Genomic DNA, 19,928 nt, shown 5'->3' with positions numbered 1-19,928 from the left:
AATCTCTTAAAGAAAATTCCTGTTAAACAGAACTATTCCTCTATATCAAATTAGGATACTAAGTTTACCTTTTTTGGCTCAGCTTTAATAGTATTCTGGTTTGATAAAAGAAAAGAAGGCATATCAGGTCTATAAAGACCCACTTTAAATACTCCTCGTTTAGCTTTGTCTCTCTGCTCTTTCAACTTTTGAAGTTGCTTTTCTTCTTTGTATTTCTGGAGCATTTGTTTCCGTTGATCACCTGGAAGAGTTTTCACTGACCCTAAGCAGAAAAAAATACATAACACAGTATATAAAACATTTCAGATAAAAAATTATGCAAATGCCTAACAAATCATTTTGCCTAACTTCAACTGCTACTAAGAAATACTTTTAGAAATTTCTTGTTAATTCCTTAGTACTCTAATTACAAGTTATTTCAACCCCCTTTCTTTTAAAATTTCTATTCCTTTTGCCTTCACTTGTTCAAATATTTATTAACTGCGTGCTCTATATTATTCTACTTTTAAATTAATTAAACTCTATGACAGTCAGCCTCCAAGCTGACCTCCCGTGTTCTCACCTCTTGGTAGTTATGCCCTTGTGTTGTCACCACCCTCACTGAATAGAGCTGACCTGTGTAACCAAGAAAGTACCGTTGAAATGAATTCCAAGACTAGGACATTAGACATTCCAGCTTTTGCCTTATTTTCTCTTGGATCACTTGCTCTAGGGGAAGCCAGTGGTCGTGTGGACCCTTAAGAAGACACAGGCAGCCAAAGGAGATGTCCACATGACAAAGAACTAAGGCCTCCCGCCAAAAGCCAGCATCAACTTGCCAGTCATGTGAGTGAGTTCTCTTAGAAGCAGATCCTCCAGTTTCACTCAGGCCCTCAGATGCATTCCTGGATGACATCTTGACTGCAACTTCCAGAACCACCTGGCTGAGCCACAACTAAATTCCTGACCCACAAAGATTCTGTGAAATAACAAATGTTTTTTGTTGTTCTAGGCCACTAAGTTTTGGGGTAACATAATTTTTTCCTTTGATATTAAAGCTACTTGTCAGTTTCTCTAGCTCCCATCTATGATTCTCAACTTAGGTTTCTACCTACATATTCTCACGTTTATTTAAACAGGTCTGAAAAATATGAGTGGCTACTATGTGGTCAGACGTTGTTAAGCAGTAAGAATAAGTAAGAGAATTTCTGTCCTTGAAGGGATGTCAGTATTGTACTGTGGGATGGATACAGTTTCAGTTTGGTTTAGAAGGGAATATATAGTAGGAGAATGCACACAGTAGCGAACCAGTACAAACCTGTTTGAGGAGATCAGGAAAAGTTTTTCAGAAAAAAGAATACCTGAGAAGGGTTCTGAAGAATGAGTATAGGTTTGCCCACTAGGTGAAGGTTAAAAATAATCCAGGGAGATAGCTGCACAAGTCAGTAAATTTAGTAAAAAAAAAAAAAAAAAAGCATATATTTAAATGGCTGAATTTTATGGGATGTGAATAAAGTTATTTAAAAAAGATAATCCAGGCAGAGAACAGAATGTGTAAAAGGTCACATGATGAAGTGGTCAATCATCAATAAAAACCCAACTTCTCTGATAGTTCCCTTTATCTCTTGATCTAACTGAAACCTGGCTCTCCCCTGAAGACACTGCTTCCCTAGCTGTCCTCTCAAATGGTTGACTACTTTTTTTCTCCCACACTGGTAATATCGCTGGGCCTAAAGAGGGGAGGTGTCCCCATCATTGCTTCCCACTATTTCTTCCTCCTCACTAAAAGAGTTCAGCTTCACATTTCATGTCATCAGATCAGACTATCAAGTACCCCAATGTGTCATCTATAGACCCTCCAGGTGTCTCTCTTGTTCCTTGAAGGCTTTAGCTCCTAACTCCCTGTCACCGTCCCCATCACTATTCTTGTATAAATGTTGATGACCCCCTCCAACACCTTGCCTCTCCATTCTTGGGCTTCCTTTCCTCCAAGGATCTTGTTTCTACTACACCTCAGCTACCCGTTCCCAGTCACATCCATACCAGTATTGTCCTGGCATACATAAAAAATAACATTCACAGGGCACACTGGAGCAAACAGAGTCTGCCCGTGATCAAATGCAACCAGCCAAAGAGAGAAAGCTCTACCCACCCCTGGCCCTGCCAGAAACTTCAAGGGCTGAGAGAACCCATATCTGGTCATACTTGATTTCATCTGTGAGACAACAGGCACTTGCGACTTCATTATTACCAGTGAATAACTGTGTTTCCTTCAAACGCCCAACCTCAAGCAATCCACCGGTTACCAGATCTTTCCAACAGCCCTTGAGCCCCTACCAGGACCTACACTCTACTGACCTACACTCATCTTTTTACTGTCTCTTACCTCCCTTGTGTTCTCAAGTTTCTTCTTATCTAATTTGCATTCCATGATTCATCATCATAATCACTACTTCATCTTTTTATTCCCTCTCTCACTGTGCTGCACCCTGGCAAAATTTCAACTCTGATTAAATGCCACTCGCTGCTTACCTCACACCTACAATACATAACTGGGTTGAAAAAATACACAAAAGCATGCTACCTCATCTCTTTCTATTTATGACTATAAACCTCTCAGTTGGACCCTACGTTTCTCATTCCAATACTCTCTCATTCACCTGAACTATGATTTCATACATTATCCTCTCCTCAAACCTGACACAGCTCCTCCCATCTGCATTCAAAGCTCCCATGGTATCTGAGCCAACATACTTCACCTGCCCTTCTACACGAGCTGAGTGTGCATCTCCCAAAGGCCAACCCCTCCACTAGCTCTAGATTCTATTCCTTCTCACCGAATCGAGGGCATTCTTCCAGCAGGTTACCCTCCCTCACTCATCTCTTTTTCTCTCTATAATGGGTTGTTGCCATCACAAAGTTACAAACATGCAGTAATCCCTCCAACCCACACCCTTATCTAGCTGCTTGCCTCATTTCTCTAGTTCAGTAGAAGGCAAAATTCTTCACAAGACTTATCTATATCCCTATTTCCAATTCTCCTTCCATTCCTCCTTTTTTTCAAAATTATGAAAAATTTCAAACATACACACAAGTAGAATACAATGAACCCCCATATTCCTATAATCCAGATTCAATAATTATGAACATTTTGCTGCACTTGTTTTTTTTCCTGAACTTTTCTTGAAGACAAATTCTACTCGCAAAACTTCATCCATAGGTATTTCCGCATGCACCTCTAAAAGCAGACATTTTCTTTCATAATCGCAATACCATTATCATACCTAACAAACTTAACAGTAATTCATGTTATCACTTATTATAGGGACCAAATTTAGACTTCCTGTTTCAAATAGGTCTTTTATTTTTTAAGCATTGGTTTGTTCAAATCAGGAACCAAGCAAGATCCACATATTGTATTTAGATGCCTTTTAAATCTCTTCATCTAAAATCAATCTTCCTCCCCATCTTTCATTTGTGTCATTACCTTGTTGACAAAAGCTAGTCAGTTGTACTACAGAATGTCCCGCACTCTACAATTGTCTGTTTGCTTTCTCCTGTTTTTTTGTTCATTCCTCTAGCCCTCGTGTTTTCTGTAAACTGGAAGTTATATCTGAGGGTTTGATTAGTTTGATTTGAAGTTCAACTTTTGGAGCAAGAATATGTCCTAGGTGGTTCTGTCATTCTCTCTTGAACCCATGCCTATAGGGCTTTCATGCCCTGAACTTCACTCCACCAAAACTACTTATCAAGATCACTACCACAGTGAAATTCAAATTCTCACTTCTAATATAACTTGACCTAACAAGAAGCACTGACAGGCAGGCTCTCTTTGACAAGCTCGTTTCACTTGGTTTCTAAGATACCACTCTCTTGGTTGAACTCTTACTTTACTTGCACTGCTCCTCAGTTCTTTGATCCCGCTTGTTCTTTCTTCCGTAGCCATGCTCACCTACTTGCTCTCTCTGGAACATACCAGGCCCACTCCACCTCTAGACCTTTGCAAATGGCAAATAAAGAAAGGCTATTTTAATAGCATATTAACAAGGTTAGACTTTCATTTGGAAGCTTTTTGTCAATGAATGGAGTATTTGAGAAGGCAAGAATAGAGGCAAAGAGACAACCTAGGAAGCAATAACATCACCTCAACGCAGACAAAAAAATATCTAGCTCTTCCATTAAAGATCATTCTGCATCATTCCATGGCCCAATTTTCATTTCCTCCCAACTCCTAAGAGATGTTATTCTTTACTCTCTCCTCCTTGACAACCAAGCATTTCCTTTGACCTTCAAATATGCACTGATCACCTCATCTCAAAAACAAAAAGAGCCCTACAGCACTTTTGTCCAATTCTTTTCTCTTGCGCTCATTTAGAATCACAAAAATAATAAATCTGAAAGAAATATTTTAGCCCAACCTCCTCTTTCACAGAATAAATTGAGCTCAATTATGTTGAATGTCTTGTACATGCCATATATTACACTACACTAGTCCTGGAAAGATGATAAAATTGAAGCAGTGAATATTTAAACAACTTCACATCTCATTTCTTTCTCTATACAATGTCTAAGAAGATGTTATCTCTTTGTGTCATTTACCCTTGCTCTATTTCACTGCAACCTAGCTTATAGTGCCTGCTATATAAACACAACTAAGTAGGCGTCCAGTGACTCCTTCTGGTTAAATACAGATAGCTTCCCCGTTCTTTCTGCTCTATAGCATTCCTTACTTTCTAAGACAGTATTTTTTTTTTAATGTCCTTTTTTTTATTATTACTGTTTTCAGGTGTACAAAGCAACGTAATACTTAGCATCTAAATTGTATTTAGATGCCTTTTAAATACAATTTAGATGCTAACCCCTCACAAATTGATACCCCCCCAATCTACTAACCCTCTGACATCGTATATAGCTGCTACAATAAGACCCTCTATTTTTATCTTTTGCTGAGAACATTTCTTCTTCAGTTTGATTTTCCTTCCTAATGACCCCAAACCCTTTTAGGCAAACTGCAAGGAAGAATTCTTTGCCCTTCTAAGAAATGTTTCCATTGGCAAAGTTATTTTGTAGATTCTTCAAGCAGTTCTATTTTTATGTCCCTTATCAATTTATCTTCTCAAAATTTATCTTACCCAAGTGCCAGAAGAATTTTAGAATTCCTATATAAGGCAATATAGAAAATAAAGTGTTATAATATTCCATAGATGAATGGCTTTAGCCTAGCTAAAATAGCTTTAGCCTAGCCTGTACCTTAAATAGACAGCAGAAAACATCAAGTTACTCAAAATGGTATTACAAAATTCCATTCTTCTGGTCAGAGTTTGTTTTTCATTTTTTAAACTTTTTCATTTATTTAAATGTGGTTTTCCAGGACCCATCAGCTCCAAGTCAAGTAGTTGTTTCAATCTAGTTATGGAGGGCGCAGCTCACAGTGGCCCATGTGGGGATCCAACCAGCAACCTTGCTGTTAAGAGCACTGCGCTCTAACCAACTGAGCTAACCAGCCGCTCCCCGGTCAGGGTTTTTTTAACCTCTGTTATTAAATCAACTTTTATTCACTCTTCAAAGCATTTAAAAATTACAATAAACCTTTACTTACTTGGCTTGACACTGGCCTTTTCGGGAATAAGCTCTTGAGATGTCTCGTGTAATTTGGGAAGAAGTCTACCTTCTAAGGTTGGAATGTTGACATCTTTCAAACCGAAGTGCCTGTTTCGTTCATATTCCTTATGTCTGTTTTCCTTCTGAGACAGTGATTTCCTATGAGCAATTTTAGTTCTAATCATGTCAGTACTTAAATCTTTTCTGTGTCGACTGGCAAAATGTGACGAAGACATCCTGTCAGGGAAAAGAGAGACCCACTTACACGGATTTTCATTTTATTTAAAAAATTAAAGAGTCCAGTTCACCTCCTGTTCCAACCTCAGAGCCTTCTGAAATAAAAACATTGAAATACAAAATAGAATAGATATATGACACTGAAGTGTGGGAAGGAGGTTATCAAAAGATAAGACACTATGACCTATTTTTTCAGGTACTAAATAGGAGCTTGTTTCACAGATGAAGTGAAGCCCAGGAAGCTACAGTCCATAATATAAACAAGAGGCTCTAGGCTTACTATAGAGAACATTGCAAAATAATGTGAATCAAAGGTGGAAATAGGGAAAATAAGTGAAAGACAATATACAGAATAGTTTCTTAACCTTCCCCTGGTGATGAATGCAGGGCAGTCTGACATTTTTTTCTCAAGCCAAAAAACAAAATAAACAAACAAAAACCACACAAGATGCCGATTAGACAAGGAGGGATGATAAATAGGCAGTTGGATATACAACAGTAAGAAAAAGAAGGGTTTTCAGAAGAAATTACCATGGTGATATAGAAGGATAATCATATCAGTTTGCCCTTGTGAGAGCAGAATAAAATTATTTTCGGCTATGTAAAAAATCATGTAGTTTACTTGGTATATACTCTTTCGTAGAAAGACCCTTGAGAGTGTATTCAAGTCACACAAGGGAGGACAAGAAAGGATGTCATGGGTTCCAAGAAACGATGGATCCAACTGACAAAAAGAATAAAGGAAAATGGAAAGTCTAAGGGGATCACTTATACAGCTGGTATAGAGACCAAACCAAACTGGAGAAAAAGAACTGGTTTCCCAGAGAAAATTCTTGCCAGCTTAAAACAAAAAGAAAAGGAAAGGGGGAGGGTCTGCCATTAGGAAGTTAAAAAAGTTATAAGTACACTAAAGTCGTCAACAATAACTAAGAAAGTCCAATAAAAAACTCCAGATAAAAGAAAAATCTGTAAAAGAAATGCAACAAATTAAAATGTTATATGATTTTAAGCAATCAACAGAGTATAAAAAAAGGAGAATTCGTTGGACTTGGATGCCAATAACAGTCTCCTTTGAAAAGCCCAGGGGAAGTGACAAAAGACTATGCTTTTCATCAAAAACTCTCCTCTATTTGATTTGCCACTTATCACAAGTATTAATTTGCTAAATATTAAAAAGTAAAACTTAGGTGTTATTTTAAAATACAGCATAGCACTATACACAGCAGAGAGACACACAGAGAGACAGAGACAGAGAACACTAATGTTAATATTTAATTATCACCTAAACCCTAAAAGGTAGTTAAGTATTATCGCCGTTATACAAATAAGGTAAATTAACTGCCCACGTTGGCACAACTAAAAGGTAGTGTAGATGGGAGCCTAAGCCAGGCAGTCTGGCTCTTCAACTACATCTAAGTTATCTTCTTTGGCTGATTGAAGTTCCTTCCAGCTGGAAAGTCTAGAATGCCTTAGTCTTTCTTGCCTAGAGGTTCTCAACCCGGGCGTTTTTAGTTGTCACAGGATCTGGGAGGAGCTACTGAAATTTAAGGTCAGGACCAAGGATGCTAAGTATTTACTCCCCGGTGGTCAAACGCTGAGTGCTACATAGATCCAGACAACAAACAGTTCAGCTTCTGGAGGACTGAGTCATCAGCTTCGGGGGTAGGACAGGTAACACTGTCCAAGAGGAGCCTCCTGTGAGCAGCGTCCAGCTCGCAGCTGTCGGTCCTTAAGATCCTTCTAGATTTTCCAGAAGGAAGCGGGCCAGCGCCCTCCCTCCAGCTCCCCAGCACCCACCTACCTGAGGCAGCTTCTGGCGTGAAACCTCAACCAAAGTAAAATAAAGGAATTCTCTCGGTCTTCAACACCACCACTGCCTCCGAAGCAGGAACGCCTACCACCCGAGCCTCCGCAACATTCAAACTTCCCGCGCCGAGCCTCTGATTGGAGGGATTTTAACAAACACTTCCGGGAGGTGTGCCCGCCTCTTCCCTTTAATAAGGCCAGTGATTGGCTTGCTTCTTTAGCTATTTGAATTGATTGAAAGGTGAACGGACGGTTCAGACGAGTGTGAGCGGAATCAATGGGCGGGTCGCCACGCGATATTGATGAGGGGCGGATCAGAAGGGACTCTGGGGTCCCTGTAAGGGGCGGGAGCGGCGGACCCGTGGTGTCGTGTTGTCGCTGAATCCGCCCCGGAGCTTGCAGGGTCCTGCGAATATCCGAAGAAGGTCAGAGGAACTCAGACGAAGGAGACGAGACTCAGTTTGCAGGGCTTTTTAATATCCTTATTTAGTTACATAAATCCAGCCGACCTTATTGGAATGTTTTCTTCATTTAACGTTTTTAAAAAAAGACTTCCCACACCAAATTTTTCCTTACATTGTTTAATGTTACTTTTCAACGCCGCCAGTCTTTTTTTTCCTCGTCCATTTTTTTAAATTGAGATAAAATTTACGGTGAAAAGCATAGTTTTTTAATATACGATTTGATGAGTTTTGCTAAATGTAATCACCCAATCAGAATGTAGAGCATTTCCATCACTCAAGAGTTCCCTTTAAGCCCCTTTCCAACCTCCCACCCTTTAGGCAACCATTCCTCTGATTTCTATCACCTTAAAAATAAAGGTGGTAGGTACACTTTAGTATCTGCCTTCTTTCTCTCAGCGCGTTGTTCAAGACCCATCCCTACTGTTGCGTGAATCAGCAGTAACTTGTTTTTATTATTTCATTAAATACTTTGTTTATCCATTCACCTGTTGATGGACAATGGGATTGGTCCAGTTTTTAGCTGTTATGAATAAAGTTGCTATAAACATTCTTGTCCAAGTCTTTTTGTGGGCATGTTTTATTTCTCTTGGGAAATATAGGTGTGGAATTTCTGGGTCATTCTGGATATGCTTAACTTTATAAGAAATTGCCAAGCAGTTGTCTAAAGTAGTTGTACCATTTTACACACCCACTAGCAACGTGCAAGAGTTCCAGTGTTCCACATGCTTGCCAAGATTTGGAGTTATCACTCTTTAATTTTAACCCCTCTAGAAGGTATGAAATGGTATCTGGTTTTAATATTGTAGTTCCCTAATGACCAATGATGGTAAGCATCTTTACGTGTGCTCATCAACTATTTTTATTTCTTGTTTTGTGAAATGTTCAAGTCTTTTGGCTATGTTTTTATTAAATTGGGGGTAATCTTTAAATTTGGTTGTCTTTTTAGTATTCGTTTGTAAGAGTTCTACCTATTCTGGGCACAAGTCCTTTGCCAGGTATATGTATTTTGAATGTATTCTCCCAGTCTGTGGGTTGTCTTTTTTTTAATAATAAGCTTTTAATTTTAGTTTTAGATTCACAGAAAAATTGCAAAGATAGTAGAGTGAGGTTACATATGTTCCTCATCCATTTTCCCCTTTTATATTAGTATGGTACATTTATTATAATTCATGAAATGATACTGATACATTATTATTAACTAGAGTCCATACTTTATTTAAATTTCCTTAGTTTTTACCTACTGATATTTTTCTGTTCCAGGATACCACATTACATTTAGTCATAATGTTGCCTTAGGCTCCTTGTTCTGTGACAGTTTCTCAGACCTTTCCATTCACCTGTTTTCGGTACCTTTGCCAGTTTCACGGAGTACTCATTAAGTATTTTGTAGAATGTCCCTCAATTGGAATTTGTCTGATGTTTTTCCCATGATTAGACCAGGGTTGTGGGTTTGGGGGAGGAAGACCATAGCGGTGAAGTGCCATTCTTATATCACATCAAGAGTACATAATATCAACATTATTTATCATTGTTAATTGCTAACCTTGATGACATGTTTGCCAGGTTTCTCCACTGTGACATTACTATTTTCTCCCTTTCCATACTGTACTCTTTGGGAGAAAATAACTATATAGGCAGCCCACAATTAAAGAGTGGGAAGTTACATTCCATCTAATTGGGGACAAACTCTGAACATAAACTATTTGGAATTATTCTGCATGGGAGATTTGTCTTTTCCCATTTGTCCTATTATTATTCAATCATTTATAGCAGGACTGTTGGGTTACTCTCTAATACTATTTTATTTTGTTGCCATTGGTAGCTCTTTTAGTTTGTTCCTCTTTTACATATCCCCATCATTGTGGGGTGTTTGTTTGTTTGTTTGTTTTAGTACATACTGCCTTACTTTCTGGCTCTACAAGATGCTCCAGGCTCATCTAAATTTTCCGTGTTCCACTACTAAAATCAGCCATTTCTCCAAGAAGCCTTGGTTCCTTTTATTGGAGAATGGTATGAGAAGCCAAGATCTGGACACTAGGTGTGCTCCTTGCTACTGTGGAGTCTCTCAGTTGACTGAAGAAATATACCTGTCTATATTAATGTATGCATCTATAAATGTTTCCATAGTCATCGTCTGTATTTACTTTAAGCTAATCATGAGTTTATATGCTGATGTCTCCAACTCTAATCAATTACCACATGGATCATTCTAGCCTCCACCCCTTGCTTATCTGTAACCTCCCACTCCAATGCAAAACCAGACTCTATTAGTTGCCTTTTCATTTCCTTCATAGCATCATTGGTGAACAGAGGATTTTACATTTGATGAAGTCTAATTTATCATTTAAAAAAGTTTCATCTTTAGTGCTTTATTTCCTCTCTAAGAATTATTTGCCTACCACAACGTCATGAAGTTACTCGGCGATGTTTTCTTCTAGAAACTTGGTAGTTTTAACTCTTATGTTTAGGTCTGTGATTCCTCTCGCATTAATTTGTGTGAGTTATCGCCAATCTTCCCCCCCGCCTTTTTTTTTTACATATTGTCCAATACCACATATAAATGAAACCTGTGTAAATGGCTGTTCATGGGTTAAGTGTCTTCTGCAAACCCTCCCATGATTTTCAGAGTTAACTAAAACTGTAGTACCATAGTGCATTAAGAAATATAAAACAAAGCATAATATATGGGAAGGACATAGCTTTGTTCAATCCATTTAGCAACAGGGATGAGGTTGGCAGTCTTGATGAGAACAATTCAGCAGAATGACGGTGGCAGAAACCATACTGCAATGAATTAAAGCTTCATTGGGAATTACTGAAAGAGGCAGAGCGTGTAAGTGAGGAATCAGAATTTTTAGTGATGAAAAGGACTTTGAAGATTAATGACTTGTACAAGATCCCACAGCTAATTAAGTAGCAGAGCCAGGATTCAAACCTAGATATTTTTATCTTCCTGGTTGTAACCATGGATTGTTTTAACATGTATTTAACAATGGAAAAGAGTAGTATAGACTTTGGAGTCAAATAGGTGTGGCTTAAAATTGCTACTTTATATTGGGCAAGTTTTCTGCACTTTTCTGAATCTCCGTTTCTTAGGAATGTTGGGAGGATTAAATGAAATAATTAGTTCCAGTTCTGCTTCCTACAAAGATGCTGACAAAGTAAAATTACTGGCTCCCTCCCACAAGATCAACTTCAGAGGAGCTACAGAGGGGAAAAAAAAAACCCAAGTTATTGTTAACATTCAGGAATGTAAGCAGTCTTTTGTTGGTTTTCCCCTACAGTTGTTAACTGATTAACCTCTCTTGTCTCTTCCTTCCAACCCTCTGGCCTATTGTAATTCAATTTAGGACATCTCAGAATTTTTTTTTTGGTCACTTTTTACTGTGGCTATTAAAATATTTAAATTGCATGTGTGGCTCTCATTGCATTTTTTTAAGTTTATAGGAGTGTGGGGTGACAATGGTTAGTAAAGTTACATAGGTTTCAGGTGTACAATTCTGTAATATATCATCTTTATATCACACTGTGTGTTCACTACCCAAAGTCAGTTCTCCTTCCATCTCATTGCATTTCTATTGGAAAATACTGTCATAGTTTATGAGAAACTTTGCTGTTTGAAATAACAGTGAGAAAGGACCATCTCACTCCCACTCAAAAGATATGAGCATAGAGAAGCAGTCTCGATTTCCAATCCATAGCTGCAAGATCAGAGGTGTGGGGGTCAAAAAATAACCTTCCTCTCATCTTTCTAATTTTTTTCTGGCTGGGTTAATCATCCAATAAACATGAGACAGATTAACAAGAGAAAACGTCCAAAATTTATTACGGATACACATATGGGAGTGCATAAAAATATGAGATCCAAGGAGAAATTGGGTCATTGTGATTTATAAAGCATTCTGAACTAAGAAGAAGGGAGACAGGGGTCTGGGATTTCAAAGGGAAAGTAGGCAATTCGCAGGTAGAAAGAGCCAACGTGATAAATTCTTGCTGGGCCACCCAGAAATAATGGGCCGCAGAGGGACTCTATTCCTACATTTCTCCGTTGGCCCCATTTAATGTTATAATGCTAAGGTGATGCTCCCTTCCTTTAAGCAGGTCTTCCTATCTGAATTCCTTTAGACAAAGAAGGCGAAGGGTCAAAGATTCTTTCCAAGTCCTTTGTTTTTTAAGAACCAGCTTAAAATCAATATCCCAAATGGTTTCTTTTGGGGTAACAAACCGTTGATCCCCTTCAGAGGTTTTAAATGGCAGTTTTCAAGGAAAAGGCAGTCAGACTAGAATATTCCTAGCAGAACCTTAAAAAGTTTCCAACGGGAGGAGGCCAAGGCCCTTTAAACAATGTTTCTCCTTAGCCTGTACAGCCCCTTTCTTGGGGTGTGGGGTGATTACTGCTTTTTGCTTTTTTTCTTTTCTTACCAATGACATCCCCAGTTCTGCTTTACTCCTGTTGCCTCCAGAACGAAGATTACAGAGAAACCTCAATTATCAAACTTCCTCCGCTTCATGACAGCACCGATCCACCGATCCATGACAGCGGATCCCCACTCCTCTTGGTCCCTTCTCAGAATCAAATGTCCAAACCCTGAGGTAAGCCCCTCCAAAGTCTCTTGTGCCCAGATCCTCCAGGGGTCCCTGGGAGAGGCCTCATGCTCTCCCTTGCAGCAGCAAGTAAATAACTAAACTTTTTTTTTTTTTTAACTACAAGTGTGCTCCTGGTGGTCTACATCTTGGTAAAAATTTTAATTTCCATGCCTGACAGTCTTTTTAAGAAAGGGTTTTTAGGCCAGTGCTAGCAAAAAATAGGAGGAGGAAAAGAAAGAGGCGGAAAGAGAGGAGGAGGAGGCGGAGGAGGGGGGGGAGGAGGAGGAGGGGGGAGGAGGAGGAGGAGGAGAAGGAGGAGGCGGAGGAGGAGGAGGAAAAGAGACTGGTCTTGGGCATGGAGTCTCTAAATCACCAGTAGCATGGCTAGGTTGGAATGACAAACGTGATTTAGCTATGGGCAGCAGATTGGAAAGTTCGTGTGTAAAGAGGCTCCTGGGGTTCTATAGCGCTTGGTAATTCTCTCTTTTGGATAATCATGGAAATAGCCACCTGGAAATGAATTCTAAATTAATCCAACTGATGTACAAGAATGTGAGCAGTCTGGTCCACAGCTGTAAACAGGCTAACTGTTCTGTCTCCTCTCACTCTCTGGCCTCTGTAGTTTAGAGCACCTCAGAATGGTTTTTCTCCTTGTCCATCTGATGGGCTTTATTTGTAGATCTCTCGCAATGGAGTCTTGAAATCTTGATGCTGGATTACCAAAAAGGAGCAAGAAGAACCATTGACTGATTCACGAAAAATTTATAATGTATCAAGTGGAGAGCAGTTTTAAGAGTCCAACCAACCTGGGTTCTAGTTCTGGAGCTGCTCGATTTCGGTTCTTAAATTTCATTGATGGGGATAATATCAATACCTACTTCTGAAGATTGTTGTGAGAGTTAAATACCCTACCTAAAGAACTTAGGATAGAAGCTGGCATACAGTGAGCACTTTAAAGTTTCCTGTTAGATGACCACAAACGGGGAAAAGTTAGGATGAAGCCCAAATCCTGTGGACATTCCTTTGTTCTCTGGACCAGCCCTGTTTCTAGCAAGGCAGAGAGTGGCAAATTAATTAATTAATCAATTCATTTGCCTTTTACAGTTAAAGTTGAAAGGAGGGTGAAAGGGCCCTAAATTCTCCATTGTAATTAAAAGATGAAGGAATTACAGATAAAAGATTCTCCTTTTCAAAAAATGTGTTTTCCCATATTTTAAAGATGCTCTTGCTTTGTACGCTTAATAAACTCTTAATGGCTAGTGTCTCCAAAGTCCATGTAAACCTAGCCTTGGATTAGTACTCATCTTGGAAACCAAGATGAGTACAAAGTAGTGTGGAATGTGTGTGAGTTTTGGCCCCATAGACTTGGGTTTAAATCCCAACCCTGCCACTTTTTTAATCCATAGGTTAAAGACCACATATGGCCTTGGGCAAGAGACTTAATCCTTTCTGAGCCTCAATTTTATAACAGTAAATGGGTTTTAAGATAAAGATAAATTATACAAAAGTATCTGGCAAAAAATAGATTTTCAATAAATGGTAGTTTAAAATATTAACAATGACAACAACAATAATAATATCCATGAACCTTCCAATAGAAACTAAGTGCATTTTTAATTAAAATATTGAGAAATAAAGGGCAACAGGTATTGCTATAAAAATTAGTAAATATGACAGAACTCAGCATTAGTTGGTCACAGCTATGAACTGGTGGAGTCTTTCTACAAAACAAACATCAGAGATGTTTTCCAATCAGTCTTATTTGCCCAAAGGGTGGTTAAAATTTCACTTAATTCATAACTCTGTAAGCCATTGCTTTGAATCAGCATTTCCCCTCCTAAATGTTCATTTTGAAGTTTAAAAACTCTGCTAGTTTATACATGTGACCAACTCTTGTTCATTTTTGTTAGTGCTTCCTTCTAGTTGTTTCCTGAGTGTTTCTTTTTGGGTAAATTATTTGTCCAACTGTATAAGGCTAAGGAGATTTGTTTTTTGGTGTGGATTTTTCAATAGGTATTTATAATATGGGAAGGAGTTTAATAATCAGTTTTTACAGTAAAGACCTTATGGGGACAGAGCCAGGAGTGCAGTTTCCAGGCTCCCGGACTCACGTGGAAAGGTGGTGGCTCAGGTAGTAAATGGCCATCAACTGTGATTAGATGGCCATCAGCTGTGGCTAGCTGGCCGTCAGCTGTAACCAGGAAGCCATTGGCCACTAATATAACTGCTGTGGCCACGCTAGCAGCAAATGGGGGGCTAACAAGGGCGGATTGTAGATTGCAAATTGCAGACAGGCGGATGCTGCCAGCGAGACTATAGTGGTATGACTCCCTATCTATGGCTCCATTGGTGTGCCTTTTTGGCCTCACCATGTCCTGCGTTCTTAGTGGGGAGCGGGACCAGAGACCCCGCATGACACCCTGCATGACAGACCTCATCCCCATAGGTATAATGTGAGTTCTTTATTAAATATATAAGTATTAATGAGACATGTGTTAAAACAGTTTTATTTATTTTTAATTAGTCTGATTTTTGTTGGAAAATAATTACATGCACATAATAAGAAATTAGAATAAAAAGGTGTCGTGTGGGGCGGCCTGCAGGGACTCCGGTCCCGCTCCCCACACAAGAACGCAGGACATAGTGAGGCCAAAAAGGAACACCCACGGAGCCATAGGTAGGGGAGTCACACCACTATACTCTCGCTGGCGGCTGGGTTGGAGACACAGGAACCAGGAGCAACACAATTCTCAACCCTCACTGTGCCACTTGCAGGCTCAGCCACCATCTTCTTGCTAGCCCCCATTTTCTGCTAGCGTAGCCTCGGCAGTTATATTAGTGGCCAATGGCTCACTGGTTACAGCTGACGGCCAACTAGCCACAGCTGATGGCCATCCAATCACAGTTGATGGCCATTTACTACCTGAGCCAGCACCTTTCCACATGAGGCCGAGAGCCTGGAAACTGCTTTTTAGGGCTCTGTCCCCACAAAAGCTTAAAATGAAAAATAAAATTCTCCCTCTCCTTCCCAACTCTCCTTTCCTCCCCAGCCCCTAATTCATTTCCAAGAAATCACCCCTGTTAACAGTTTCTGCTTTTAGATTAATATCATATTTCTTCATTTAAACTTTTATCAAATTTATACAGAATCTATTAATATTCCACTATGAAAAATAAAGAATTATCATAAACTACCTACCCTTCCACCTCTGCTTATATTTGATTTTTTTATTGTATTTATTTCTATTCCTTATATTTAATGTTTTAATATTCTAGTGGTTGCCTTATTAACTTTAAATAATATATTTAAAGGTTTAATTCTTGATTTATCAAATGTGGTATGGATTAAGTACCCACAATGAAAAATGAGAACCCTACCCTTCTTTCTATTTCTCTCTACCTTCCAGTTTTTCTTAGTTATATTAATATGTGTCTGAATAACATTGTGTGATATTAATTTATGTTTTCCTGCTTCCATTTCTCCATTCAAACAAGTAACAGCCTCTGAATTTTATCACTTCAGGGGAGGTACAGGTTGGGGAGGAAAGCAGAATTAGCCTGCAAAATTTTTCCTGGCTTTTATTTTCCATCAGCAGAAGCTCATTGAGAAACAAGGATTTGAGGCATGGAAGCATGGTGATGTGGAGAAGCAAGAGGCGGGGAGAGGCTTCTCCCCCAGAGATTCCATGAGGGTTGGGTGGTGGTAAGAAGCTACATGGGACTCAAACACTGCTCCATGGTAGAGCCCTGAGAAGGGGGCAAGCCTCAGGAGGGATATCTGGGGAAGGCAGAACTCTAGCACAGGATTCCCAACCTCAGCTAAGAGTCCCTTGCCACACGTGGGCCCCAAAGGAGCAGAGATCAGCTGCATTGGAAACCATCATTCACTGAGGATCTCAGTTACCTGGATGTACAGGTTACTAATGCTTTGGTAACTGTGTATCTTGACAGGAGCCAGAGAGGGCAAAGAAACCCCAAGAATGTCTGTAGTTACATTTCCCATCAAACCGGGTGTATGGGAGTGGTGAAAAGAGAAAGGGGATATTTCCCAGAAGCAGAAATTAAATCGAAGTGTAGAAATTAAAGTGACATTTCTTGCACACTTGAGTTTGTTGTTTGAGATTCATACTCTGCCACATAATTTTTTAATTGTCAAGGTTTATGATATTTATATGCTACTCTGTAATGTAATTATTAAATCTCCTATGCTTTGGGCATTATTTGATACTCAAAAGTGAAAACCAATAGACAGCATGTATGATATTATAATTACATAAGTATTATTCACTATAACCAAATATTGTGATTGGACTGACTTAGAAGGAAATTGAATCCTATAACATTAAAACTTTGCTGCTTAAATCTTTCCTTCACTTGTTCTGATTCTACTTAGTTGCCACCATTATTGTAAAACTTGGTGCTTTGGATTCCTATTTTTGTGCTGAACTCCTCAAGTAATTTTTTTTCATGTAGGAAGCATGAATGGTAAACTCTTTAATTCCCAGATGTCTTTTTTCTTTGTCCTCATGCTTAATTAATAATAAAACTAAGTTCAAAAAAATTTTCCCTTAGACCTTTGAAGGCATTACTACCTTTTGTTCTATATTCTTACTTTTTGTCTACTTGCTTTAACATAAATTAAGAGAAGTGAATTGAAGTCTCTATCTCTTGTGTTTCTATTTCTCCTTGTACTGCCTATAGTTTTTGCTTTCTGAATATTGATGCTGTGTTATTTGGTGCATAGATTTTATATCTTCATTGTGAATTCTGCTTTTAATATTACAAAGTGTCTTGTTTAATGCTTTTTTTTGTCCCAAATTCTGAAGTTACTATAAGTCTGGCTTTGATTTTTGTCTCAGGCCCCAATACTCTCACCAGGAAGCATCTTAAATGAACTCTACTGATGGTTGCTCTATCAGCTCCTCTCTTAGAATTTGCTGGTGCTGAGTCTGGAGCTTATCTGAGCCTTCTTAGAAAGAACCTGGCTTGGTGTCCTGAGAGACAATTTCTTCTCTTGATTTTCAAGAAATTCAAACCCATTTGCTTTCTGTTTTCTAGGTAGTACTCAAAATTTCTGGGACACTGATGATACTGTAATTGTTTTTCTACTGATTCGGTTTGTGCTTTTAAAAAATATCTGTCTTGAAATTTCAGTGGGAGGTGGGAGGGTTTTGCATTTGTTTAATGGGATTAATTGAAATGGGATTGATTATGTATCACAGACTACACCTTGACCTGAAGTCTTTCCTATAAGATATTTTTAACAATAAGTACCACATTTAGAGGAACAAAATAGTTTAATGTCCATCCATTTTCTTCTTCCCTCTTCAATTCTTCAACATGCATTGTATATGCACACATAATTATTTAATTTATCATTAGTTTACATTTTTTCTTAATTTTCATTAAAATCCTCAGTGCTTATGCTCTCTTCTCTCTTCATCCCCAAAATGTAAAATTCTGGAAAGACCTATTTGAATGATGTATCTCTAGTGGGCACTCAAAAATTTCAGTGTACATATTAGGAGATATTACTGTTATGCAACTATTATAGAATGGCATAATTCCAAAGGGAATTATGGCAATTTGTACTCAGAATACAGTACAATAGTAAAAAATGTATCAGTAACTTCAAAGGTTTGAATAAATTACTTGCATGTGATTTTATTCTTATACATTCTACACATTATCAGCTTCAAGGCATTTTAAAGCTAGTGGCTGATAATACTTGCAATAAGTCAGTTTTTCCTTTATATGCTAAATAAGAAAGCAGAAAGTAATATATTCGATTTGACTACTGTAAATACATGTGAAATCACTACATACTTGGTCTTAAATCCTCCTTTTGGAAGATAAATCTTTTTTCTTTTTTAATAAAAACAGTTCTTCACTTTGTTAGCTGCATCAGAATCTGTATTACCACTTCTCATTTTGGAAATCTAATTGCTTGAATCCTCCTTTAAAGGAACCAAGTAGCAATACAGAGGACTCACCACGTGGTGGCATCTGAAAGCCCCCAAATCAACATCATAAAGCGACGTAGGCATATGAGGCATGTGTCCAAAAATTTAGGTACACAGTTAGTTACCTTGTAGGTAACAACAGGAAATAAATAGAGCAGTCATATTAAAAGGATGCGGGAAATGTTTTATTGATTGGTCTGGGTTGTGAGGTATATACATTTTAGAAAAATTCATCAAGCTATGTCTATATGTATATGTAATATCTGTGCATTTTACTATATACATATTTTACCTCAATACAAAATTAAGTGACTATAAATGAGAACCGTTGTATGTAAGCCACCTCAATCTTTGCCCTGCTATTGAACACAATAACAAAAAATTTCAGAGGAACACATTGTGCTCTATTTCTTAACCTCAATCTAGTTACACAGAGGTTTACTTTATAATTGCTCTTAAAGTGTAAAAGGCAGATTAAAAAGTGAAATTCCAATCATCAGGTATTTTATAATCCAGAAAACCCAAGGGTTTACCCTCTGGCAAAGTGAAAGTAGTCACAGGCACCTGGCATTATAATAGGGCTGCCAGATTTAGCAAATAAAAATAAGAAACTACAACAAATAAAAATGAATGCTTAGTTAAATGTAAATTTCTGATAAACAGTGAATCATGTTTTGGTATAAGTATATCCTCATGCAGTTATCTGGTCCCATGCAATATCTGGGGCATATTCATACTAAAAAATAATTCGTTGTTTATCTGAAATTCACATGTTACTGAGCATCCTGAACTTTCTCTGACAACCCTATGTGGCAAGCTGTACAGGTAGAGGCAATTCTCAGTGATCCACTGAGTGGAGGGTCAAGGAAAGGAAAGAGGAAGAAGAAAAGTCTTAAAATAAATTAGCCTGACCCTAAGACCCTATTTGAATGGAATTTGCTGAGTTCAACCATTATTGCAATACTTAAGTTATGAATCAACATAATATAGTAATTTCTATCAACAAAAAGCAATATCTACAAATGATAGCATCGGCTTATCTTCTGATCACTTTAGATAAAGATACTGTGGAAGATAGCCTTGATGATGTTCATTCTGTAGCTAAAGTTTTTCTAATTCGTAGCCAATGGTTAGGAGTGTGAAGTTTCAAGGTAGGTTGTTTTGTTTCTATTCTACAAATAGTCTCTGACAGACTGCCATGCCAGGAACCCATATTAGACCCAAAGGACAGGATAATGACATAGTTTTTCCTATAGAGCTGAGTTTAGGCCTTAGGGGACTGTAAGATTGA

General features: G+C 38.3%; 1 protein-coding gene across 1 annotated transcript in view; it reads right to left on the bottom strand.

Moving 5' to 3' along the window:
• DLGAP5 (DLG associated protein 5) overlaps nucleotides 1-7,750 on the bottom strand; it is a 36,849-nt gene extending 29,099 nt beyond the window's left edge. Inside the window, 3 exon segments of the mRNA XM_033109435.1 lie at nucleotides 69-262; nucleotides 5,579-5,817; nucleotides 7,619-7,750. Of these exon segments, the coding sequence (XP_032965326.1) occupies nucleotides 69-262; nucleotides 5,579-5,816 (432 nt within the window). The 5' untranslated portion in view covers nucleotide 5,817; nucleotides 7,619-7,750.
• Nucleotides 7,751-19,928: the final 12,178 nt, after the last annotated feature.

The sequence above is a fragment of the Rhinolophus ferrumequinum genome, chromosome 6 (assembly GCF_004115265.2).
Source record: "Rhinolophus ferrumequinum isolate MPI-CBG mRhiFer1 chromosome 6, mRhiFer1_v1.p, whole genome shotgun sequence".
Taxonomy (NCBI): Eukaryota; Metazoa; Chordata; class Mammalia; order Chiroptera; family Rhinolophidae; genus Rhinolophus; species Rhinolophus ferrumequinum.
The sequence above is the reverse complement of the archived record's forward strand: the minus strand, read 5'-3'. Positions and strand labels throughout refer to the sequence as shown.